Source organism: Eublepharis macularius, chromosome 15, assembly GCF_028583425.1.
Source record: "Eublepharis macularius isolate TG4126 chromosome 15, MPM_Emac_v1.0, whole genome shotgun sequence".
Lineage (NCBI taxonomy): Eukaryota > Metazoa > Chordata > Lepidosauria > Squamata > Eublepharidae > Eublepharis > Eublepharis macularius.
This window is the reverse complement of record NC_072804.1, coordinates 49758158-49782336: the sequence shown is the minus strand read 5'-3', so window position 1 is coordinate 49782336 and position 24179 is coordinate 49758158. Positions and strand designations below refer to the sequence as shown.

Here is a 24179-nt window from a genome sequence, read left to right as displayed (position 1 = left end):
CTCCTGCTGTGAACTTCTTCTTTCTGTGGAGGTGTAACGCCTGGTAGAGGAGTTCGGCCCTCCTTGTGGTACAACTCCTGACCTCCAGTGGAGTAAGTGCCAGCCTACATAATGACATTTGGCTTGTACAATGGGTATCAAATTTATAATGGGCTTTCCCACCACACTAACATCAGGAAATTGGCACAGAATTGGCACACAAATTATCGGAGATGTCTTGATTACTGGAAAAGCTTGACGGGGAAATTTCATATTCTCTGTAGTTCTGGGATCATTTCGTTTCCAAATGCAGCTGCTTTCGGGAGACCGCTATGGGGATGGCTGCCATTTTCCCACCCAATGCCACCCCTAAGACACTTCTTTTCATGAGGAGAATATTCAAGTACCCGTTTTTCTTTCAGCCTTTTACATCTCTCCCTGAAAACTGGGGACATGAAGAGTATTCCTAAATAGTGAAGGTACTGCAAGGTTACTTGGATAGTTGAAATTTGGTACAAGCCCACGCTTGTTAAGACACATAATAAGGAAGCCATAAAATAAAACTATAAGAGCCCCGTGGTGCAGAGTGGTGAGCTGCAGTACTGCAGCCCAACCTCTGCTCATGACCTGGTGGAAGCCAGATTCAGGTAGCCGGCTCAAGGTTGACTCAGCCTTCCATCCTTCCTAGGTTGGTAAAATGAGTACCCAGGTTCCTGGGGGTAAAGTGTAGATGACTGGGGAAGGCAAAGGCAAACCACCCAGTAACGAAAAGTCTGCCAAGAAAAAAGTCATGATGCGTGATCAAGTGGAGCGCAAGTGGAGTGCAAGTGAACAGTGAGGAATACACGTGAGTCTGTTCACTTGCCGTTCAAGTGTCATTCGTCACTGGTAGCTTGGCCCTTAGCTTCTCAGAGCCAAGCTACAAGTGATGAATTACACTTGAATGGCAAGTGAACAGACTCGCATGTATTCCCCCCTGTTCATTTGCCATTCACTTGTGCTCCACTTGACCATATACTTATCTAAATTGTACTGTTCTACAATGTTAGTGTTCTACAATAATAGTGTTCTAAATTGTATCGCAAATCCTTTTCATGTTCTCACGCTGCCACCGTGGAACTGTAGCTTAATTCAGAAAAATTCCAAGCATACACCAACATCTGAGCATGCACAGAATTTCTGAGTAAATTCTGAGCATACGCTGAACGCCTCTGACTGCTCAAGCGCAAACACAACACAGGCACTCAAAATATAGCTGATTTTAAATGATACAGACCCTGCATGTGATGAGTGTGCGTTATGCATATTCCAAGGAAGCTAGCAAAATTGCAAGCATGCGCCAGTGCTAGCCATGCTGCATGCCATTAACTGCACAGACACAAAGCTATTCGATATATGGACCACGTTAAGCTGTAAATGGTCAGTGGAATCACAGCATGCGCCCGACTCGGTAGGAAATGAGCATAGCACAGCGGGGTAAATTTGATTTTCAATGTTTCCTTTGAGAAAGTGGAATAATCCCCAGTCTTATTCCACAAGTGATCCCGAAAATAGCTTCTATCTTGATTATGGACAGTTGCTAAAAGACAGATTGAAGTATCATTTAAAGAAAGGGTTCATTATGTAGTTAAAACTTCTGAATGTTTTTTTTCCCCCAGCCTGTGCCTTTCTGAGGCTAACAATGCCCAGGTAGTAAAATAAACATCCATCTGTTTGGGTTTTGTTTTAAGAGGATCACCAAAGGTCAAGTTGGTTATTGGGAAATCATTGCTTTGAAATGATTCCAAGAAATGTGATAGCCCGACCAAGAGGAGAAGGTGGAGATAGCCCATCCTCTCTCTATAAATCTCCCCTGGATGAAAAGCTCTGGATAGCAGAGAATCCAGCAGGACGGCATCACACACTTTGGACGGCACCATGACATCTCCCGGCGTCCTCTTCCTCTTCACTGTTTTATTTGCCATAGCTAGAACAGGTAGGTTATAGGGCTACGCAACAAATAAAAAAAATTAATTTCATTTTTGTTTCCATCATTCTTTTGACTTTCGCAATGATTTATTCTCCATTGGTTTCATTAATCCACCACATTTCTAATTGTAACTGTGATGTCTTCCATTCCACTGGGATGAAATTTCCAAGGATTGTATCTCTCATCCAGAGAGATACATATCTATTGGAGCGGAAATGAGTTCGGGGAAAATCCTTTGAAGGCCACAGTTCCTGAACATTTCATCCACTAGGATGGAAAACAAAAAACATAGCAGACAGAAGTATATTTTAACTTTAATTGCCTGTTAAACTGAAGCTGTTTCTACAGTCACTCTGAAGTTTGGCAAATATGGGATTGGAGCCAACCAGCATTTCCGTTACCAAGAAGGAGAGGACAAAATGCTATGCTGGGGCTCCTGGGATCTGTGTGAACAGATATAATGTGGTACGGAGGCTGTAATAAGGAGGAGATGTGAGGAAGAGTGAAAAAGATGGCTGGAGCTAGCCATTGGCCCCAAAAGAAAGGTTACAACCCCTAAGCAAAATTAAGAAAAATCAATTGATGGAGCACCCCAAGATTCTCTCTATGGGGGAAAAAATATACACACTTCGCTATCTGAACTAAATTTTGTGCAGATTGCCCTGAGTAGTATCAAAACATCATTTTACAGTAGAAGATTTATTTTTTAAGGAAATTTTATGGGGGACTAAACCTTAAAGGGAATGAATGAGAATAATCCTCTCTTATCTCCCCCCCCCCTGGAGCTCTCCCAGACTCACAGCCTACCTATGTGCCCCAGGATAAATAAAATCAAGAAAAGAATGCGGGAAGAGGGAGTTTGAAGTAGGAACTCTTTGGAGCACTGTCTTCAACAGGTTTTGCCTCTTTCTTCTAAATGCTTTCTCTCTGATCCTGCAGGATCTCCTATTCAGTGTGAGGTATCCCACAGCATCAAAACATTAAGCAAGCGGAGCACCTATCTCAAGACCTGTGACCCTGAGTTTGACGCCTGCAGAGTGTTGGTGATCGAAGCAACACGGTGTAAGTGACTGGGATCTCAAACTTACCCACAAATTGGTCTGATGGTTAGAGTTTTGGTTGCACTCCAGCAGAGAAGTCAGCTCTTGCCCTTGAAATGTTACTGATAACTATTCTGCCAAGGGTGGAAAGGGTCCAAATTGGAAACCCCCTCACCGCAGATGCTTTCAAGGACAATTAAAGTCATTGAAAGATACAGTCATCATGAATCTCTCACTTCTAACCTGGTTTAGTCCTGTTGTCTTTCTCTCTGTGTATATAATTCATTACACACATTATTGAGAAGAAGCTGCCTGCTGGCATCCAGGGGCAAATGCAAGGAAAACACTGGCCTCTGACTACCTGGCCCATACTGCAGGAGCGTAGGGGAAGCATAACATATCTCTCTGTTCTCCCCACACCCTAGTTTGTTGCAAGCAATCAATATAATCTTTTATGGTGGCAAGATTTGTGTAACTCTGCTGGTTGGAAAATGTCCCTGTCAGTTACATATTTGCTGAGTCCATTTAACTCCAGGTTTTAATTTGTCAATGTTTGAACACATAAACCTACAATGAATCTCTATTTCATCCTGATATACAGCTGGAAAGACAGTGAGAACTGTTAAAAAGTCATGCACAAAGAGAGAAATCTGTGTTCCTGGTCCTGTGTTTATGCATCTTGATAATGGACTGAGGGAGACGGGGTATAGCACTTGCTGTTTCACTGATGGCTGCAACTCAAAAGTTCCTGCATGTATGTATCATTTGCATATATGATGCTGCCTTATACTGAGTATAGCATTAATTCTTTTTGTAAACAATTAATTCTTTTTGTAAAAAATTAATTAGTATTTATGTGACAGATTAAAAAGACAAAGTACAGAACAAAACCATAAAGTAGAAACATAAAAACAGCCTTTTATTCTATTACTGTAGATGATTTCATATCTACAAATGATCTAAGCAAGCAATAAAGCAAGACTGCAATGATTCAAACCAACTTATACATCTTCCTAGTTGCAAATAAGTTAATTTGGTCATTTAAAAAACTGTCTTTTACTTTTGTTTTCCAGTTTTGTAATCAGGAAATTTGCTGTGATTTCCAGAAGCAAGCAAAATTAATTCTAGCTAATGTAATTATATATAGTAAAATTTCTTGCTACCCTTTTGGAATTAATTTAAAAATTATTTCACAGCAAAACATCAGGAGAATTAGGAATTACAGCTCAATGTGTGTCAATATGTCAAAGATTCTCATACCGTAAGCGGTTGCACAAGTAGAGGCTGGATGAATACTTGTCAGAGATGCTTTAGGCTGATCCTGCACTGGGCAGGGGGTTGGACTAGATGGTCTGTATGGCCCCTTCTAACTCTATCATTCTATGATTCTATAAGGGCAAAACAGGGATTTGAACCAGAAACCTTCTATACGCAAAGAGTATGATATCTGTCACTGAGTAGTGCATCCTCCATGCCCTCCTCACCCTCTCCTCTTTCTGTTGATGACTAGCATCATTTCCAGCCTCATCAGAGATCAGAAATCAGTGATTCTCCAAATGGCATGAAGTTGCTTCTGAGGCTTTTAATATGAATATTATGATGCCGAACAAAAACAGGGGAGACTTTCTAATTCAAATGAGGATCCTGGCCAATCAGGGTTTCCCAACCCCAATTGGAGCAAGAATCACATCAAGCTTGTTGGAAGATAAGTCTGTTAACAGCTCCTAGCCATAATAGCAGTAAAACAAAACCTCCACTGTCAGAGGCAGTCTACCTCTGAATAGCTGGATGGTGAGGATGAGAATGAAAAGGACAGCCTTCTTTCAAGCAAGGCACTTTTTCTTCCAGCAGAGCTCTTTTTAGGTGTAAAAAACATTCTGATCCATTTCTGAGAAATCCTGAACTTTACACGATCCTTTGAACAGGTCACCATATTTATAATCCAATTTGAAACTGTCTGCAATTTAAAAGATAGATGCGGCTTTTGTTTGACACTCGTTCTTGATGGTTTGCTTCCAGTACCAACTTGGAATGAGACCCCAAATGGGTTCTGGTGCCCCTCCTGTAGCGTTAAACACCCTGAACCATGCAAACGGGAGATCATCCGTTGCAAAGGATCGACGAACAAGTGTTTCTTCAGAGTGATTGGTAATTCTGATTTATCCATTGATGGGTGATGTTTCTAACAATATGTTAAACATTGATATGTGGAGCATTGCTTAATTTCTAAGGTGAAGTTTGTGATTGATTACAGCGCCCATCGTCGCTGTGGCTCTGTATTGTAGAGCTGGTGCTCTGTTCACACTTAGATATTCCAACCATTATTCCACATAGTGTTTGTTTGTTTATTGCACTTGTATCCCACTCTCTCTGTAAAACAGCTCTAACGAATCTTTGTCTCACTCAAAATCTAAAGGGCATGGGGGGATATATAGTATAGAGATACCCCCAGCCTTGCAATTCTTGGGAGCCCTTACGGAATTCTGAGAAGGCACATTAGTTCCCCCTCTCCAAATAATTGGCCATACAGTATTGTAATCTCAATGTCAGGAGAGTCCATGCCCAGAACTGTCCTAGGACAAAAGCTGCTGCTTCCAAAGGAGGCTTCCATGTTGACACAAAGGTGAAGCCTTCTGGTCTTTTCTGAAGCACTTCCTGTACTGAGGAGGAGGAGGGAAGCCTAGATTCCTTAGGAAACTATTTATTTACTTGATTGATTTACTTCATTTATACCCCACCTTTCTCCCCAGTGGAGATCCAAAGTAGCAGCCGTTGTTCTCCACTTCCTTCGTTTTGTCCTGACAACAATACTGTGAGCTCAGTTAGGTTGAAAGTGTGACTGGCCCAAGGTCACCCAGCGAGTTTCTATGGCAGAGCGGGGATTCGAACCTGATCCTGATACAAAACGCTAACCACTACACCACACTGACTCTAGCTAGGGTAAGGATTAGGGGAAAGTGCTGTGTGGGTACAGTTTTCAAAGAAAAGGGAGGGGGTTGCTTCTTGCACGACTACAGGGAGAGGTGTCCCAGCCCAGGCACATAAGAAAGCCTGGGCAACCATGCAGCTGCCCAGGTTGAACTTAGTACTGGGCTGTTTCCACATGGCTTACCTTCCCATGGAACGACCAGGAACATCGTGCAAAACCCCCGGAAGATCGCGTTTTCTCATGAGAGAAAACGCAATCTTCTGCATTTTTTGCGCGATGTTCCGGGTCATTCTGAGGGAAGGTAAGCCATGTGGAAACGGCCCTGGAGTTCAGCAGCCTGAAGCGCCCCCTTTTTTCCCTGTTTCACTGAAGACCATCTGGGTTTTATCTCCAAGACTCAAGAAGGGAGAGCCAGGAAACACATTAGGCTTGCCAAATTAGGCACGGGAAATTCCTGGTGATATCGAGGCAGTGCCTGCAGGGTGGGGGGAGTTTAGGGAGGAATTTCACCTAGAATCCATGGTATCTGGCACTTCAGAGTCTGTCCTCTGAAGTGCCCTTTTTCTTCAGAGGAACTGATCTCTATAGTGTGGAGTAGAGGTCATTTTGTAGAAAAAGAGCTGGAGGAACTCATTAGCGTAACTCATTAGCATATGCCACGCCTCTTGCCATCACCAGAAATGTATCATTGGTATAACTGATTTGCATATGCCACACCCCCTGACATCACCTATTCTAGCTGTTTTGGACCCAATCCTGGCCATTCAGGGCCAAAATTGGACCCAAAATGGCAAAAAGGGGCTGAAAATGGCTGAAAAGGGGCCCAAAATGGTAAGGATTGGGCCGCTGATGAGCAGGAGAGTGATCCACCACCCATCATAGGCCCAATCTGGGCCTTTTCGGCCCCAATCCAGGCCAAAACAGGCCCCAAATGGCCAAGAGTCAGGTGGGTGGGGCGACCTGACATGTGACCTCTTTGGGGAACTGCCGGAACTGCATTCCTGTGCGTTCCCCCTCAAAATGAGTCCTGCTCTGGAGAATTCTGGGAGAACAGGCTTCTGGAGGTTGGCAACTCTATATACATTGGCAGGCACCATTTGGGGGAGCACTGGATTAGGGAGATGGGAGTGGTGTGAGTAGAGATCCCATTTCCCTGGTGGGGGCAGGGATCCCCTATCCCAGTGTTGCCCCCCCTGCCAATATTACCAGGCCAGTAGTGAGAAAAAGGTGCGAGGAATGGACCTGAGAGCTCTGGAGCGATCCCCTGTGCATTCCGGAGGTCTTTCTTTTCATGCTGGGAATGATGTCATTCTTGGTGCAACACGGAAGTGAAGGCCCCAACACTAGTTCCCCCCATGTGCACCCCTCTACCATCCCCTGATTTGGGCCCTGAGGGACCAGGCAACCCTAGCTGTGAGGAGAGGCTCAGGAAGAGACCAGATGGGTAAAGAGAGTGCGAGAAAGAAGGGATGAAAAAAGGAAACCTGAAGAAACCGTAGTTGCTAGAAATATACAGAACTGCGATTCTTTTGCTGTTTTATGCTTGCTAACTTGATGTCCAACGGGGCTTCATAGCTCTCCTAAGAAACTCTCAACTATTTCTTGTAGGTCCCATTATCCACATGGGCTGTGCCACTGAATCTTTCTGCACTAATTCCGTACAAACCGGGATCACCATTACGGACTCGCTCGGGGTGCTGCTGAGCAGTCAGCACGTAGAATGCGTACCGGCACACAGAGGTTAACGTTGGAGTTGAAAATGCAGTTCCTGATAAACACAAGAAGAAGCCGAAACGATTTGTAAAGCTTTTATAGTTGCTGCCTAGTTGAGAGATGTGGTACATCTGGCCAAATAAAATGCCACTGAAATCGATTCCAACCAGCTTACCAAAACACTCGTGTTAATTTGTACCATTGAATGGAGAGACGACCATCTACAATATACAGAAGGGCTTGGTTTTCATGCTGATAATTTTGCCACTTTATGCATGTCTGCATTCTTTTCTTTTTGCACAATTTTGAAATCCTTTTGATCTCAAAGCTTCTGTCTTTTTGTGACTTGTACAATCATTTAATGCAAATAAATATATTATGCAAAAGCAGGCGAGAGAGCTCTAGAGAGTTATGGTGTTCCGGTTACCTTTTTAAAATTTACAAGTATAATAGTGTATACAACTGTCTCAAGACTGCACATATGAGGAGTAGACAGAGACGCCTTCCACTGGCAGCAAATACTCCACAGCTAAGGTTGCCAACTTCTAGGTGGAAAGTGGAGATTTCCTGGAATTAAAAATGATATCCAGATGGCAGAGATCCATCCCCCTGCAGAAAGGGGCTGCTTAGGAGGGTAGACTCTGTGGGCCAAGTGACGAATGACACTTGAACGGCAAGTGGATTGAGTGGAGAGCAAGTGAACAGGGAGAACGGCAAGTGGATTGAGTGGAGAGCAAGTGAACAGGGAGAAATACACTTGCCGTTCAAGTGTCATTCGTCACTTGTAGCTTCGCCCTATGACATTATACCCCATTGAGGTTACTCTCCTCTCCAAACTCCACCCTCCCCAGACTCTACCCCTAAATCTCCAGGAATCCCAAGCCAGAATTGGCAACCCTATCCACAGCAATTTTTGTACTCTCCCAAGCCTGCACATATATTTGGCTCTGGGACTTAATAACAGCTTAGTTTTTCCCTTTGTTATGAGAAAAAAGAATATAGACTCACATACAGCATTTTGTCTCTCTCCTTACATTATTTTGCATGTGCAAACTTACCAGAGCCAAATGCTAGAAAGAGAGGAAAAACCCTTTTACCAATCTGAACTGCAAATAGTTTTTAAAGCAATTAAATCTTTCCTTGTATGAATCCCTAAAATTTCATAGCTGTTTGCCGAGCTTGGCACCGAACAATACTTAGCAATTGAGCATACAGGGGCATGTGGGTGCCCCATTTATTCCCTGCAAAGTTTTACTGCAAAGTCTTTGCAGCCAACGCAGCGGCTCTCAGCAGCTGGCCAGTCTTGCTGGCACCTCCCAATTAAGGAACCTGAACTCAACCCTTTCTAAATGGTTCAGATCTCGACACAAAGAATTGTTGCTTTGGCAGAGCTGAGCAATAGATCGTCTGCTGCAATCTGAAGTCACCAAGAGACCTCTCAAGCTAGTGGGGTGGAGAGAGAATGAGACAAGCGCAGAAAGAAACGGAGAAGATTATTGGAATTACTGAGCAACTCCTCTAACAACTCTCTGGGTGATATATAAATCACAATAAAAATGTGTGACTTTTCATTCTCTGTGGAGCCTGTTCCTTTATGGAATAGTCTGCCTGGGGCTATTAGCCCCCCCCCCCCCCAATGCTTCCATCATTTTTCAAGATGTGCAAAACAGAATCGTTCAGAAGGGATTTCTTGTAGAGGGAGCAGAGCTGGGGTTTAAGAACATAAGAACATAAGCAAAGCCATGTTGGATCAGGCCAGTGGCCCATCCAGTCCAACATTCTGTCACACACAGTGGCTAGAAATCCAGTGCCATCTAAAGGACTGTCAGTGAGGCCAGGACACCAGAAGCCCTCCCACTGCCTTCCTTCCAGCACCAAGACAACAGAGCACCACCTCCCCACAAAGAGAATACCATCTATCTCCTGTGGCTAATAGCCACTGATGGACCTCTGCTCCATATATTTGTCCAGTCCCCTCTTGAAGCTGGCAATGCTTGTAGCTGCCACCACCTCCTGTGGCAACGAATTCCATGTGTTTATCACCCTTTGTGTAAAGTAGTATTTTCTTCTATCTGTTCTAACCCGACTGCTCAATAATTTCATAGAGTGCCCACGAGTTCTTGTATTGTGAGAAAGGGAGAAAAACACATCTTTCTCTACCTTCTCTAACCCGTGCATTATCTTGTAAACCTCTATCATGTCTCCCCTCAGTCGTCTTTTCTCCAGGCTAAAGAGCCCCAAGCGCCTCAATCTTTCCTCATAGGGAAAGTGTTCCAACCCTTTAATCATTTTAGTTGCCCTTCTCTGTACTTTTTCCAGTGCTATGATATCTTTTTTAAGGTGTGGCGACCAGAACTGTACACAGTACTCCAAATGAGGCCTCACCATCGATTTATACAGAGGCATTATGATACCGGCTGATTTGTTTTCAATCCCTTTCCTAATAACCCCTAGCATAGCATTAGCTTTTTTTATGGCAGTCGCACACTGTGCTGACGTTTTTAGTGAGTTATCTATCATGACTCCAAGATCTCTCTCTTGGTCAGTCTCCGCCAGTTCAGACCCCATCAACTTGTATTTATATTTTGGATTTTTGGTTCCAATGTGCATTACTTTGCACTTGGCTACATTGAACCTCATTTGCCACATGGATGCCCACTCTTCTAGCCTCGACAGATCCCTTTGGAGTGCCTCACAATCCTCTCTGGCTTTCACCACCCTGAACAATTTCGTGTCATCTGCAAATTTAGCCACTTCACTGCTTAATCCCAATTCCAAATCATTAATAAACAAGATAAAAAGCATTGGACCCAATACCGACCCCTGTGGCACCCCACTGCTCACCACCCTCCACTGTGAGAAGTGCCCGTTTATACTCACTCTCTGTTTCCTATTAATTAGCCAGTTTTCGATCCACAAGAGGACTTGGCCCTTTATCCCATAGCTACTGAGCTTACTTAGGAGCCTTTGATGAGGGTTTAATGGATCAGCTAAGAAGGTGACATGAGGGATAAAGTCTTGCCTGCACTGATAGTTTGGTTGCTTGAAACAGACATGGTTAGATTCAGATGTTGTTATTGTATGTTGTAATCTGTTTACAGAGTAACGTTATCATTTTTGCAGTCTGTTTACTGATTGACTGGTCATACTTGCAATCTGTCTTGAGTCTCAGAGTCTTTCTGCACAAGACATCTTAAACAGGGATGCTCAAATGTAGGGAGAAGCAATGTTAGCTGGGAAGTGTAGTTTTAAAAGACAGAGCCTGCAGAGATCATTCCTCAGAGAGTTTGTTAATTTCATCTTCGCCTCCCAAGCTCTGTTTTTTGAAACAACCCTCCTGTAGAGAGGTGAAATTGTCAGAGTCCTGGGGAGGCGAAAATGAAATTTACAAACTTTCTGAGGAGCAATCTCGGCCAGCTCTATCTTTTTAAACTATGCTTTCCAGCTAACATTGCATCTCCCTACACTTGAGTATCCCATGTAAGATGTCTTGGTGAGAAAGGCAGATGAAGGAGGAGGAAGAAGAGGAGGAGGAGAATTGTGTTGGCTACTGTGGGTGTTCTTCAGTTTACAAGTTTTGCTACAGTCCATTCTTTCACAGTTAAGATTTAATAGAAGTTTAATAACTGGTGAGGTCCATTTTATCCTTATACTATTTGGTAACTGTATTCCAGAAATGTATTGCCCCCCCTTGCCTTTTGCTTATATTCTATCCCTATACTACCAAAGCTAAATACTTAGAAATGTCTGATAATGAAATTTTGAGCTTATGGGTTTTGATAACCTTTAGCTAACAAGTGTTAACGCTTGTCAGTGTTTTTCAGGCCAAAAGCTGTGAAACATGTAAAAGCAGAAGTTCGGAATGCATTTTCCATGCCAATATGCAGTGAATGGCTCAGACGGCCTGTTTGAGTCAGCTTCCTGTTGCAGGAGCCAAAAAAACGAATTCACAGTGCGGCTGGCAGTGCGGCTGGCAGATTGAGAAATATTTCTATGCACCCCACCCATGCAATCTTGTTCCGGTGTAGATGAGAGAGAATGAACGAGACAGAGGATGAGAATGCAAGGGTGGGCTGAAGGCCTGGGACAACAGAAATAAAAGGTACCAGCAGTAAGAAGGTTCCCAGATGATCTTTACTCTAGCGACTAGAAAAGTTCCATTTCCAGCTCTCTACAGGAAAAAAGGGCAAGTCTCAAAGGCCGGGAGCAAGATGCAGGTTAACCAAGTTCCAAAACATCTACATGTCAAGATCACCCCATTCTGTTACTAGGCTGGGAGACAAGATCACCACCCTGAGCCACTGGGCCTGGACTGATGGAAGCCAAGAGGACCATTAAAGCAAGACCACAAAGACCCCCTTTGACAAGGACGCAGAGGCAGAAAAAAAAAGAAGTATGGACTATAAAAGTTAGAAATTCCTGAGGAGGGGCAGAAAACATCCGTTCAAGATCAGCACCAAAGGGGTGGGCCAGCCATTTGGATTCTTATCGGAGATTTTTCTTATGCTCTTTCCTGAACGGTCAGTGCCGAAGAGCCTGGCTAGCCATTTGGGTGACTGTGTGTGTGTGTGTGTGTGTGTTGCTAAAGCATTTTGTAATCAATAACAGATGCAGTTTGTTTCCAAAGATCTCTGAAGTCACGTCTCCTTTCTGGTTCTTGTGGCTTGATAAAAGAACCTGTCTTAAATTTGGCACAAGGGACAAGGGAGCCTGATCAGCTCTCGCTGTCCCTAGTCTTAATAGAATTTATTTCTAACAGAAAGGGGTTGATTCCCCCCCCCCTTTTGTGGCTCCACAAGGCAGTTCCCAAGGGTTTCCTTTTTCTATGACGTACTGTTCCAACCCCCACACCAGGTGGCTTGTATTGGCAAGGATTATAATACTTAAGACAGTGTGGGGTAGTGGTTAGAATGCCAGACTGGGATCTGGGAGACCCAGGTTCGAATGCTGTGGAAGCTCACTGGGTAACTTTGATCCAGTCATACACTCTCAGCTTAACCTACCTCGAAGGGTTTTTGCGAGGATAACATGGAGGCGAGGATGATGTAAGCTCTTTGGATCGTCATGGGGAAGAAAAGTGGGAGCTCAGCAGAGATGTGATGCTATAAAGCCTGTCCTTCGAAGCTGCTATTTCCTCCAGGGGAACTGGTCTCCATGTTTTGGAGAGCAAGTGGAAATCAGGGAGGGCTCCAGGCCCCAATTTAAGCAAGAAACAGCTGCTGGGGCAGAGGGAAACTCTCAGTATTCTATTTCTTGTCTAAAGGGCGTAGCTCACCTTTGCCTTCAAAGCCCCGCCTTGCCATGCAAGGACCGTTCAGAGTTCAATGTTTGCATTAGTATTCCGGCTGGATACAGTCACTACAGCAGTGAAAAAACAGTTGTAGATACATTCCACCTAGAAGTCCCTTCCCCTTGAACTGAGAACGCGCTTGCTTCTCACTGTAGGAAGCCCCACGCTCTGCCTCTGAAATCAGACACTGCCACCATGCAAACCTGCCTGATCTTCTCCATTCTCTCTGCTTTGGTTGATGCAGGTAAGCGTTTAGTTCCTGTTTGGATTGGTTGACTGGGGAGAGAATGTCGAAACAGGGAAGTCAAACAAATGCAAGAGTTTTGGGTAACATGGGAGAAAGTGAGGCGTGGGAGGAAGGAGAGAGAAAGTGCAAGAAGCAGGACAAATTGTTCAGGTGATTTTGAGCTTCATTAAGATAGTTTCAGGTGGGTAGCCATGTTGGGTAGAGAGATTAGAGTCCAGTAGCACCCTAAAGACCAACTAGATTTCCAGGATAGGAGCTTTTGAGAGTCAGATCTCCCTTCATCAGATACAAAGATCTGACCTCTTACTTTAGAAAGCTCACACTCTGGAAATCTAGTTGGTCTTTAAGGTACTACTGGACCCGAATTGGGATCCATTATCACTGATGTGAGAAATCTGTAGAGATCTGTACCAGATGGGGGTTTGTATGGTTGCATGCATATAAAAAGGAACCACAGCTGACAGCGAGATGAATTCTATCCTAACTTTCCCCCTGACGTGCTGGGTTCTTATCTGTAGGGATTTGGGGATAGCATTTAATTGAGAGCCTATGTCGTTCATACCTTTTGGGTACAGGCCGTGGCCTAGAAGTAGAACATCTGTTTCTCAGAGCCAAGCTACAAGTGACGCCTGACAGAGGTTGGACACTTGTCAGCTTCCCTCAAGTTTTGATGGGAAATGTAGGCTTCCTGGTCTTGCAGCTGCTGTCCAATGGACTTTTCAACTGTCACTTGTCCAACATTCTGCCAAGCTGCCTACATTTCCCATCAAAACTTGAGGGAAGCTGACAAGTGTCCAACCTGTGTCAGGCGTCACTTGTAGTTTAGCTCTCAGACAGAAGGTCCCAGGATCAATTCGTAGCATCTCTATTTAAAAGGATCAGGTTGCAGATGCGTGTCTGGGGGGTCGCCACCCTCCTGCCCACCGTTCCAAGTGCTGATCACAGCCGCTCAGACTCCTAGCAGGCCTCCTGGGAGGGTGGACCGCCCGTTTCACTTTGAGACCCACCAGTCTCCGGGTTCTTTTCTCTAGGTGATCTTGCACACAGTAGGTCAGACACTCAAGACACAAGACTTATATATAATAGATGTTTTATTAACTTAGAAGAGTGTGTGCAGGGTGCAGGAACCACTCTATTAAGGCACAAGCAAAAGGCATTAAAACAACAAACAACTTGCCTGTTCTTTACTAAAGCTGACTAAAAAGATAAGCTTGCTAACGTGCATTTCTCTGAAGAGGCTTGAGGCTCATACTCACAGAGTCCATTATCCATGCCAGGCAGGTACGGGCATCTCAGGCCTGGCACAGAGCAAAGTCTCTCACGTGCTGATGGAATAAGGTAGCATAGGAGGATCCAACGACGTCTCAGTGAGAGTGTGAAGTGTGGTGGTGAGAGCAGAGAGGAGCCGTCTTTTCTATGATTGTCAGCCAATCAAAGGCACACTTGCAATCAGCGTTACTGGCCTGAGAACTGAGAAGGAGTACGTGTGGAGCCGAGACTCCCTCTTCTCCCAAGGATGCCTTCCCTGGGCAAAAACTCACAGGTGCAATCAACCAACTGAGCTGCACATTCCACTCCCAGGGTGTCAGGCCAAACCTGGGCCTGTAGGATCTTAGAAGCCCGAACCAATGTAGGCAATTGGGCTCAATGTGGCTCCGCTAGACAATGAAGTGAAATACCTCTTCGTGAGATCCTGGAGAACCACTGCCTGTCTAAGTAGACAATACTGACCTCGATGGACCAACAGTCTGATATAGAATAAGGCAGGGCTTTTTTTCTGGGAAAAGAGGTGGCAGAACTCATTGGGTTGCCCTTGGAGAAAATGGTCACATGGCCGGTGGCCCCGCCCCCTGATCTCCAGACAGAGGGGAGTTTAGATTGCCCTCCGCACGGTGTGTAGGGCAATCTAAACTCCCCTCTGTCTGGAGATCAGGGGGCGGGGCCACCAGCCATGTGACCATTTTCAAGAGATTCCAGAACTCCGTTCCACCATGTTCCTGCTGAAAAAAAGCCCTGGAATAAGGCAATTTCAAGTGTATATATATGTGAGCTCTCAAATGAATATAAAGTGGTACAGCCCAGATGTCCTTTTATCACCTCAAGTGAGAAGTAGCTAGCCATTGCTGGATGAATCTGTCTAATCCCCTTTTAAATCTGTCTGTACCAGTGGCCATCACTGGCAGTTAGGGATCCCAGATCCCAGGGTTTTGTTTTTTTTCTGGGAAAAGAGGTGGCTGAACTCCCAAGAGGGAAATGAGGAAGAAACACACGGGATTCTTTGAAATAATATTATTTTCATGCACTATTGCTGAGCATTTTCAAGAGGTGCCAGCACTCTGTTTCCCCGCATTCCCACTGAAAAAAAGCCCTGCCTGGTCCTCCGGTGGGGGATCCCCTACTCCCACCCTCTGCCCCCTGCCACCACTCATCTGGCCAATGGAAGGGGTGGAAAGGTGGGGGAACAGGCTCCCCGGGCATGCTATCGGGACGGCGCTACAACGTCACTCATCACACAGGGCCCAGGAACGCTCATGCACTTCACAGTGGGCTGATTTGGGCACTGCAAAGTGCAGGAGCGCTCCTGGGCCCTGTGGGATGATGTCACTTTTGTTTCCTTCATTCTATTGGCTTTTGCAATGATTTATTCCCCATTGGTTTCATTAATCTCCTGGAAGTGATATCTTCACACCACTTCAGGAGTGCGTGCATGTGAGACCAAAGAACAAAATGAGTGCTGGGTCACCCCCTCCTGCAGAGAGGGTAAGGGAACCTGGCAACCCTACGACAGGGAATGTCATCAAATAAAGAAGTATTTCCCTCTGAGCGTCCTGAATCTATTTCCCATCAACTTCATGGGGTGCCCCTGAGTTCTGGTATTATGGGACAAGCTCTTTTCATCCAATTTCACCACCTCATGCAAATGAACCTCTATTATGTCTCCCCTTGCCCTTAGTCATATTTTTCTCTAACCTGTAAAAGCCTTTTTAGCTAGGGTTGCCAGGTCAGAGTTAGGACATTCCTGGAGATTTGGGTGGTGGAGCCTGAGGAGGGCAGGGTTTGGGGAGGAAAAAGACCTCAATTGGGAATAATGCCATACAGTCTGCCCTCCTAAGCAGCCATTTTCTCCAGGGGAACATTTCCATTGCCTGGAGATCAGGTGTAATTCTGGGAGCTCTCCAGGCTCCACCTGGAGGTTGGCAACCCTATTTTTAGCTCTTCTTCACTGAAACGGTGCTCCAACCCCTTAGTTGTCTTGGTTACCCTACATCATAATCAGGATCAGGGCTCATTTTGAGGGGGAATGCACAAGAATGCAGTTCTGGCAGTTCTCCAAAGAGGTCGCATATCAGGTGGCCCCGCCCACCTAACTCTCGACCATTTTGGACCTGTTTCGGCCTGGATTGGGCCCGAAATGGCCTGGATCAGGCCTCTGACGGGTGGTGGATCACTCTCCCACTCAGCAGTGGCCCAATCCTGACCATTCTGTGCCCCTTTTCAGCCATTTTCAGCCCTTTTGCCATTTGGGGCCCAATTTCGGCCCTGAATGGCCAGGACTGGATCCAAAACAGCCAGAATATATGATAGGGGGTGTGGCATATGAAAATCAGTTATACCAATGACACATTTCTGGTGGTGGCCAGGGGCGTGGCATATGCTAATGAGTTATGCTAATGAGTTCCTCCAGCTCTTTTTCTACGAAGTGACCCCTGATCAGGAGTATCACTGAAAATTAAGACAACAAAGCCTTTCCCATCAGTGAACTGCCTTGCCAGGAAAAGCTAAAGTTCTGTGAGTCAGGCTGTGGTTAAAGGCGCAAAAGCAATATTAGACCCAAACAAAAACAAAACCTGCCACACTGAGAAGAGAAGAGAGTGTTTAGAGAGAACGAAACCAATCGGTGACTAATGTGACGGCTGTAGGAACTGAGGTCTGCCTGGAATTGTTTCTTATTTCTCCTTCCAGTGGACCTGCTGGCCTGTGAAGACTGTAGCAGACCGGGGCAGGTCTGTGATGGAGAGATGAGGCCTTGCTTCCTGGGTGAAGATACTTGCGGTAGCATCCTAGGAGAGACCAATCTCGGTAGGCGAACCAAACAAACAGAAATCCACTAGCACGTTAATGCCTAGCAACATCTATCCTAGCATGAGCTTTTGTGAGTCAGAGCTCACTTCTACAGGTACCAAAGCAAGCCATCACTGGGTCCGAATTTAACCATAGTGAGCTATCTTTTTGGGGGTGGGGGGAATCCACAATCAACATACTTTAAAGAAGAGCAGGCTTGCATAGTTGCCTCTGAGTCGCTCTACACAAGAAGACATCTTACACAGGGACACTCAAGTGTCTTAGAGCAGAATCACAAGTGACAAAAGGCACAGATTGGACACTAGTCAGCTTCCCTCAAGTTTTGATGGGAAATGTAGGCATCCTGGTCTCGCAGCTTGGCTCTCTGACTGCTGTCCAATGGACTTTTCAACTGTCACTTGTCCAACATTCCGCCAAGCTGCCTACATTTCCCATCAAAACTTGAGGGAAGCTGACAAGTGTCCAATCTGTGCCTTTTGTCACTTGTGGTCCTGCTCTTACTTTCTGGGTGTTCTTATATTCAAATGTACTCTGTCTCCCTACTGGTGCATGTATATCCACAATGGGAGAACAAGTGTAAGATCTTTCATTTGATCTTATTCATGTAAGAGCCTCTCTACACGAGATCTCTTACACAAGGATGCTCAACGGTAGGAAGACGCAATGTTAGCCGGGAAGTGTAGTTTAAAAAGAGAGAGCCAGAGACCTCTCTACAGGAGGGTAGTTTTAAAAGACAGAACCGACAGAGATTGCTCCTCAAAGAGTTTGTTAAGTTCATCTTCACCTCCCTGAAGGCTCTGTCACTTTCACCCCCACTTCGTAGGTTTTTTTTATTATTTTATTTATTTTATCTGTTTTCGATTTTTATTCCGCCCTCCCTGCAAATGAGCTTAGGGCGGATTGCAACGATTTTAAAACACATTGAATAACTTATACGGTATAAAACAATAAAAACCATTTAAAACCATCAATCATACAATATACAATAATATAAAATTAGCTAATATATACAATAATATAAAATTAGATTATTAAACATTCTATTTCATAATATAAACTACGCTTCCCAGCTAACATTACGTCTCCCTACGCTTGAGCATCCTCATGCAGGAGGTCTCGTGTAGAGAAACTCTAAGAGCCAAGCTACAAGTGACACCTTACACAGGTTGGACACTTGTCAGCTTCCCTCAAGTTTTGATGGGAAATGTAGGCGTGCTGGTTTTACAGCTTGGCTCTCCATTACAGCTTCAAGACCAGGACGCCTACATTTCCCATCAAAACTTGAGGGAAACTGACAAGTGTCCAACCTGTGTCAGGCGTCATTAGTAGCTTGGCTCTTAAGATGTCTTGTACAGAGATCTCTACTGATATTCCTGGGCTGTAAAGGTAACTGTGAAGACAGATGCTGGCCACTAGGGGGATGCTGTCACTTATAGTTAAAACCAATGATGCTCAATTGTGGTTTCAGGGCCTGTCCCGGAATTGCATTTCCTGTACAGTTTGCCACTTCCCCATCTGACATCACATCAATGATAATAATATTTTTAAAATGGTACTTCTCAAATGCAAGGACGGAAAGACAAGAGTCATGCATACTGCCCGGTTGCATTTCATTTCATGCTTAATGCAAGTAAGAGAAAAGGCAGGCGAAGAAGAGGAGCAGGGGGTTAATCGGACACCCCATCTGGCTATATCAGCCTTCCGCCAAAGAGTCTGATAACCTAGCAGTAATCTAGAGACTACATTTTATCCCATCTTTCCTCCAATGAGCTCTGAGAAGCACAAGTGGATCTCTTTTCCTCTGTAAGGTAGGTTAAGCTGCGAGCGTACGACTTGCCCGTGGGCCCTCTACAAATTTCATAGCAGAATGAGGAACTGACCCTCAGATCTTAGTCTGACACTCTAACCGCAACACCACACTGGCTCTCACTCAGTTGATTCTCTTTTCTTCTTTGAACAGGCACGGAGGCATCTTTGGGCATCTTGAAGTCCTGTACGGAATACAGAGCGTGCAAAGCTGGCGTCAGGACTATGACTGTTGGGGCTCAGGTAACGCTGAGGAGGAGTGCCTTGTGCTGTCAAGGAGAGAGCTGCAGAAATGAATCGGTTATATGTGCGTATCTCATATTGACATTTGGCCTCCAGGCACTGGATTTAATGACATGGCTGCTGTAGAGTTATGGATCTCTAGAGACAGAAGACTAGAGTGACGTATGCATGACATGTGCCTTAGCATCCATCCCCAAATTCAAAGCTAGTGTTTGATGGAGAGCCACGGTTTCTCCTATCGCTGTTTCTCGGCTTTGTTTGCTTAGTCTTGGTTACTCCAGATGTGGCCACGGGCCACTTATGATCAGTTGGCAGTCCTGGGGTCTGCTTGACCTTTTGTTTCATGTTGTTACAGGCTGTACAAAGATCTCTGTGATCATCCATGCAACCAACAATAGGCACGTCTGCAATGTCAATTAATGATTTTATCATGGCTAAATTCTAGGAGTAGCAGATCCATGAAAATTAAGAACTATTGACAGATAATTCTTCGCAATCACACACACGCACACGCACACATATATATACAGGGCTTTTTTTCAGGGGGAACGCAGGGGAACGGAGTCCCGGAACCTCTAGAAAATGGTCACATGGCTGGTGGCCCCGCCTCCTGATCTCCAGACAGAGGGGAGTTGAGATTGCCCTCGGCGTGGAGGGCAACCTCAACTCCCCTCTGTCTGAAGATCGGGGGCGGGGCCACCAGCCATGTGGCCATTTTCTCTGAGGGCAACCCACTGAGTTCCGCTACTTCTTTTCCCAGAAAAAAAGCCCTGCATATATATATTTAATTAGGGGGAACATTGATGGAACTCCACAAAAGTGACTGAATGTGATGGCCACATCGTTTCAATTTGGAAATTTCCAAGTTTCTAATCTGCGTCCTCCCCCCCATTCCCCCAACAGTGTTCGCAGATGAAACTTCAGCCATCTTTTCTTCTGACCATACTAGAAATATGACAGATGTCTTTTTAGCCACCCGTTGTGTGTAAATGTATAGAATGTATGTGGTGGTGGAGCCTGCTCATAGCGGCAACCCCTGGTGGGGGTTGCCCACAAGAGGCAAACAAAGGTGGTTTGCCATTGCCTGCCTCTGCAACCCTGCTCTTCCTTGGAAGTCTCCCATCCAAATAATAATGAAGGCCGACCTGGCTTAGTTTCCAAGAGCTGGCGAAATCAGGCTCACCTGAGCTATCCAGGTCAGGGCGTAGAATGATTAAATGGTGCCATAAAAGAAAGAAACAGATCAGAGGAAAGGAAAATGGGTAAACTGGGAAGACTCATGATGACAGAAACAGAATGTTTGGCCATGTTTGGGTGAGACAAAATGCTGGGTTAGATAGAAGACTGCGCTGCCCCTTCAGGGCTGTTCTCATGTTCTTATTACTGTGCTTATATCAATGATTTTCTTCTCAGTGCCACAAGAAAATACCGTGCTAAACGGGTTCAGCTGCCCAGCTTGCTATGTAAAAGATTCTGATTCATGTGTTGCTGAAAGCATGCTGGTTTGTACTGGATCAGAGAATCACTGCATCTATGTGACAGGCACGCTGGAGAAATTGCAAGGCATTAGTAAGTCTATGAAGAGCGGTTCAAAAGAAAACTGGGGAGAACGGTGAATTAAGTGGATGTGGCTTGACTTAAGTAGACCTCAGAAAGACTTAAAGAAAACCTGGAGTGGCTGGGGGCTCAGTGTGGGGGCTCAGTGAGGGTCGCCGGGTCCCCTGGAGCTCACGGTGGGGGACAGAGGGGTCACGGGGGGACGAGATGGGAGCACTTACCTCTGGAACACTTCCGCATCATTCTGGGAATATTATCATTCCTGGCACAATGTGGAAGCAATGAGTCAGGCCAAGGGCTGATTTGGTAAAAATCAGCCCTCAGTCTAGTGTTGGGGGTGGATTTTTATCAAATCAGCCCTTTGCACAACTCTGCACTTCTGTGTTGTACCAGGAATGATGTCATTTCAAGTGTGACATGGAAGCATTCCGGAGAGCGCTTCTTCTTGACGCCATTCCTAAACCTCTCCCCCCTCCCCCCCGCAACCACAGCCAGTCAGGTGAGAGGTGATGGTGGGGGGGCAGAGGCTGGGAACAGGGGATCCACTGCCCCCACTGGGGGGCTGGTAACCCTAGGCAGAGCATAGGTCTCAAGTGCCATCTCCAGCAATTGTAGTTAAAAGGATCAGGTAGTAGGTAATGTGAAAAACCTTCATCTGAGACCCTAGAAAACTGTGGCCAGTTTGAGTAGACAATACTGACCTTAATGGACCAATAGTTTGGTAAGGCAGTTTTGTGTGTTCATGAGTATTTTACACCTGCTCATGGGTTACATAGTCGTCTCAAGGGTAAATCCAGGGGGATCTCAGTAGCTTTCAATGGGTTTGCAGCCCTAACGTACGTCAGAAGTGGTTCAGTTCATTGATTCTTGGGGGAGAAAATGGGAATAAATGTGCAATAGTTGCAATGAGTTTAGACTTGGGAATGCTCAAGAATGTCTTGATTCGGACTCAGTAGGATTTCCGATTGGGAATGAAGCCTGCCGAAGAACAAAACATTTATTCTGGGGGTAACTCAAGATGGATCCCTCCAAAAGTGACTTGGTAACTTTGTACATGGTTTAGTGGTTAGAGTGCTGGAGCACGTCTGGAAGATCAAGGTCTGAATCCTTGCACTGCTATGGAAGCTTGCAGGGTCACCTTGGGCCAGTCTTGGCATAACCTACCTCACTGGGTTGTTGTAAGGATAAAGTGGATGACAAGGGGACTTATGTAATCTACTTTGGTTCCCCATTGAGGAGACAAGCATGGTATAAACAAACAAAGAAATATAAATGGCTTTATGATAGTATAAAATAGGACAAACTCCACAGGAAAGCAGTGAGTATATACTGAGATATTGCACTAGAGTTTTATGGAGTTGAGATTAGAACATCACATACTTAAGAACCTATGGAACATGATGGGGTCTCCTTAGGAATGAAATGCCTTTCTCTTTGTAGCTGCCACCAGCACAACATTTGCCGCCAAGGGCTGTGCGACAAAAAGTGCCTGTGAGTCTAGACAGGGAATGTCTGCATATTCCGGTGGTTACTCCTACACCATCTCCACCATCAAGGAATGCTACCCAGCCCCCATCTCAACTAATTCAGCCTACGCTCACGACGACTCTTGGATGGAACCCGTTTCTCTGGACCTCATCACCATTTCTGTCATGTCCACATTCTACTTCCTGTTCTGCGCCGCCTTTGTATAGGTGAAGCCATCGGCTGGCCCGTCTTCTCTGCACTTCTGTTATAAGGCTAACTTCTGGCCCTTTCACAAACACAGGGCCATGGGAGATGCTGGTTTGTGTCACTTAATCTCCTCCAAGGAAGTCAAGCAACAGAACTGATAACAAAATATCGGGATATTAGAAACGAAGGACGATGTGAGGATCTCACTGCAGGAAAACGAGTCACATGAACAAGGACCTTGAGATCCTCAGGCTGTGAAATTCTATTACCTTAAAAGTTTGGATAATATCTCACATCCTTCCTGGCACAGCCCTGGGACTGCTGGAAGAGCCCTTCTCACCCTCAGCAATTTTGATTATTAAAATAGGTGGTGCCCCTAAGCTGAGATAAGAGGCATGGGTAAGTGATGGAGGAGGACTAGAAAAGGGAGGGGACACTGGGAAAGCTGGGCAGACATAGTGGGGAAAGAGGTAGGGGAAAGAGGGACACGCATCTGCTGAGAGGCAGGGCTGTGTAGTGGTTAGAGTGTCAGACTAGTAACTGGGAGACCAAGGCCGATTCCAGACAGCCCCCCGCATCGCGAAACGTCGCGCGTCGTTGCGCGTCGTCGCGCAGAAAACGTGAAATATCGCGTTTTCTCGCGCGAGTTTTGCACGACATCGCGTAAAACTCGCGCGAGAAAATGCGATATTTTGCGTTTTCTGTGCGACGACGTGCGACGTTTCGCGAGGCGGGGGGCCGTCTGGAATCGGCCCAAGGTTCGAATCCTTACTCTGCCATGGAAGTTTGCCAGGTGATCTTGGGTCATTCACACACACTCAGCCTAATCTACCCCACGGGGTTGTTGTGAGGATAAAATAGAGGAGAATGATATAAGCCGTTTTAAATCTCCTTGAGGAAGAAAGGTGGGATGTAAGTGAAGTAAATAATAAATAAATAATACTGGCACTTGCTTCTGGTTGAGAATGTGGACTTTTGTGGAGTGAGGCAGTTATATGACAAAGAAGAAAAGGCAGGCGAAAGCAGGAAGGAACAGGGGGAAGAAAAAACATATTCTAGGGCCTGATTCCAACCAACACTAGATGAAAAAAAACCTGTCATGGCTACAACTTGGAAGAGATGCTACTTGGGGTCTTTCGTATGACCTAAAAATGAGCAGTCCATTCCTTTGTCAAACAATAAAAACATTAATGTAAATATTTAAGAAAATTACAGCATACTCTCTGAGGTTAAAGATATTCAGTTTACCTACACATTTGTGAGCACTTTTACCTAATAATAACGATGCATTTCCATTTATATAGCCTGGAGGTGGGGTGGAATGGAGGGTCTTTGTTGGTGGATAAAGTTGCAAAGTTTAATATTAGCACAATGGAAATAAGTAGACAGACTTCTGTGGTTTTAGCTCAAAAATACTTTTACTACATATCATGGAAAAGAGTACATTTGGTGAGAAAATAAAGAATAGCTCTCTCTCTACATCTTGATGGTTAAGTAGAACAGGATAGACTGAAGTAAGACTGAGAGTGAACAAAGAGCAATAAAAACTTTAGTATATGTTGCTAGTTAATTGTCCCCCAATAAACTGGCTCATCCAATAGACAATCCTAGATCTCTTCATTAAGACTAAAGACTCCCCTTTCTATGGC

At 45.1% G+C, this 24179-nt stretch overlaps 2 protein-coding genes across 2 annotated transcripts; both read left to right on the top strand.

Moving 5' to 3' along the window:
• The first annotated feature begins 1848 nt into the window (after positions 1-1848).
• Positions 1849-8019, top strand: LOC129343454 (phospholipase A2 inhibitor and Ly6/PLAUR domain-containing protein-like). Its single transcript, XM_054999652.1, has 5 exons — positions 1849-1954; positions 2888-3010; positions 3590-3742; positions 5008-5136; positions 7526-8019. Exons 1-5 carry the CDS (start codon positions 1897-1899, stop codon positions 7660-7662), a joined length of 600 nt encoding a protein of 199 aa, XP_054855627.1. The 5' UTR covers positions 1849-1896; the 3' UTR covers positions 7663-8019.
• A 4961-nt stretch (positions 8020-12980) lies between these two features.
• On the top strand, positions 12981-23111 carry LOC129342820 (phospholipase A2 inhibitor and Ly6/PLAUR domain-containing protein-like). The gene is made up of 5 exons (XM_054998727.1): positions 12981-13164; positions 17131-17247; positions 19211-19363; positions 20713-20868; positions 22297-23111. Exons 1-5 carry the CDS (start codon positions 13116-13118, stop codon positions 22548-22550), a joined length of 729 nt encoding a protein of 242 aa, XP_054854702.1. The 5' UTR covers positions 12981-13115; the 3' UTR covers positions 22551-23111.
• Positions 23112-24179: the final 1068 nt, after the last annotated feature.

Excerpts from the sequence above, each read along its gene's own strand:
- LOC129342820 (XM_054998727.1), top strand. The coding sequence starts at position 13,116 with ATGCAAACCTGCCTGATCTTCTCCATTCTCTCTGCTTTGGTTGATGCA. Across the intron at positions 13,165-17,130 it reads CTCTGCTTTGGTTGATGCAG|TGGACCTGCTGGCCTGTGAA; the intron begins GTAAGCGTTTAG and ends TTCTCCTTCCAG. Across the intron at positions 17,248-19,210 it reads CCTAGGAGAGACCAATCTCG|GCACGGAGGCATCTTTGGGC; the intron begins GTAGGCGAACCA and ends TTCTTTGAACAG.
- LOC129343454 (XM_054999652.1), top strand. The coding sequence starts at position 1,897 with ATGACATCTCCCGGCGTCCTCTTCCTCTTCACTGTTTTATTTGCCATA. Across the intron at positions 1,955-2,887 it reads ATTTGCCATAGCTAGAACAG|GATCTCCTATTCAGTGTGAG; the intron begins GTAGGTTATAGG and ends CTGATCCTGCAG. Across the intron at positions 5,137-7,525 it reads GTGTTTCTTCAGAGTGATTG|GTCCCATTATCCACATGGGC; the intron begins GTAATTCTGATT and ends TATTTCTTGTAG.